This window comes from Stegastes partitus, unplaced genomic scaffold (genome assembly GCF_000690725.1).
Source record: "Stegastes partitus isolate 25-593 unplaced genomic scaffold, Stegastes_partitus-1.0.2 Scaffold16, whole genome shotgun sequence".
Classification (NCBI taxonomy): Eukaryota; Metazoa; Chordata; class Actinopteri; family Pomacentridae; genus Stegastes; species Stegastes partitus.
This window is the reverse complement of record NW_007577747.1, coordinates 1,691,782-1,693,535: the sequence shown is the minus strand read 5'-3', so window position 1 is coordinate 1,693,535 and position 1,754 is coordinate 1,691,782. Positions and strand designations below refer to the sequence as shown.

Genomic DNA, 1,754 nt, shown 5'->3' with positions numbered 1-1,754 from the left:
TCTGTCAGTCACTGCTGTATGAAGCTCTCCTCTTCACCTTGCAGTCACATGGACCAGTAAGAACTTTTCTGCACACGAGCTGCTGCTGCTGCTTTAACCTCTGTGGATCACCAGGACACAGTTCATCCTCTCAGCACACGTCGTCCTGATCATTTTCACCTTTTTACAGATAGCCATTCCCATCTACAGAGAGAAGAGGAAACAACAGAGCAGATACATGAGTGCTTTATCAGATGTCAGTCGGTGATGCAGCACATCCAAGGCGGTCCAGAGGAGGTTCTGTTCAGAGTTTGATATTTGACATGTCTGTAAGGAGTGACTCCCTTTCATTTATATTTTTTTTCTGGATCATATTATCTCAATGATACATTTTTTGTCTGCCAACCTGTCGCGCTGTATGATTGAAGCCGTGCAGTTACAGTAAGCAAACTGTATGCATCACGTTGCCAAGGGAACCTACATGCCTTCAGGTGGTGATGAAGAAAATGCAGAAATGTTGTGATGCTTGGTCCTGATTTGCTGCCAAGGCAATTTAATAGTGGTGACATTGTAGCCAATAGAACACAGATTAGAAAGATTAGTCTGTTTATCACAGAAAATATTCAATATTCGATTAATATCACTTTGATTCGACCAAAACAATTAACAGTTTTCTGGCAGCATTCATGTCCTGCATCATCCGCAGTAACAGCAATTTTTACAGGAGCAGATTTTTATGTTCTTCCGAGATCTCCACTATAACAACCTGTTCTTCAGCTGAGGTAGGCGGAAGATGAGTCACATGACCCCTAAAACGCCCCATTTTATGTGAATGCACTGAAAGCCTGATGAAGAAAATCTGGTTAATAAAGAAAGTTGATAACCACCATTGTGATGCTCATTATCTGTGATTGAGGTTTTGGGTTTTGTCCAGCCAGTTAACACAAAGAAAGCCTGGCTATGCTCAGCCTGTCTCATAGCATACCCCACTGAAGGTACTTTAGCATTAAATGTGTTTCCTCTGCAGATCTGACTGCAGTCCACAGTGGAAGTAAACTGCTGAGAGCCAGGAAGGCTCCATTACTGCACAAACTCTTCACTGCTGCTCCATTTGAAAATAGAGTCTCTGTGTGCTGCAGCACAACACTGCTGAGAACAGCATGGACTGACTGCAACCCTCTACTGACCTCAGAGTCTCCAGTCTGCAGTGTGGACTCTTCACAAGATCAGACAGTTGCTTCACATGTGCATGCTCCAGCTTGTTTTCTCCCAGGTTCAGATATCTCAGAGGGCAGGACTTGTACTTCAGAGCTGAGCACAGAGAAGTACAGCTGATCGCTGACAAACTGCAACGCCTCAATCTAAATAACAAAACATGTAGATAAAAATCATTAATGATCCAGTCAGGTGCACCAACAGACACTTGTCTTTTGTGACAACACACAACATTTACGACAACCAAATAAAAAATAAAAACAAAAGGAAATTTACAATTTCTTGGATATAAATTCTGGATGAACATAAATCAGCATCAGATAGTCAGAGAACTGACCTCAGAGTCTCCAGTCTGCAGTGTGGACTCTCCAGAAAGCGACACAGCTGCTTCACTCCTGAATCCTGTAGCTGGTTTTTACTCAGATCCAGTTCAGTCAGATGGAAGGGGTTGGACTCCAGAACTGAGACCAGAGAATCACAGCTGATCTTTGACAAACTGCAGTCCAACAATCTGAATAAAAAATACAACATGAGCGCTTAGAAGTCAAAAGTTCCTGTTT

At 42.6% G+C, this 1,754-nt stretch overlaps 1 protein-coding gene across 1 annotated transcript in view; it reads right to left on the bottom strand.

The window, feature by feature from the left end:
- Window positions 1–6: 6 nt before the first annotated feature.
- LOC103364196 (ribonuclease inhibitor-like) overlaps window positions 7–1,754 on the bottom strand; it is a 20,690-nt gene continuing 18,942 nt past the window's right edge. Inside the window, exons 7-9 of the mRNA XM_008291231.1 lie at window positions 1,532–1,705; window positions 1,167–1,340; window positions 7–183 (exon numbers count right to left, since the gene is read on the bottom strand). Coding sequence (XP_008289453.1) covers window positions 156–183; window positions 1,167–1,340; window positions 1,532–1,705 — 376 coding nt within the window. The 3' untranslated portion in view covers window positions 7–155. The remainder of the gene's footprint in view (window positions 184–1,166; window positions 1,341–1,531; window positions 1,706–1,754) is intronic.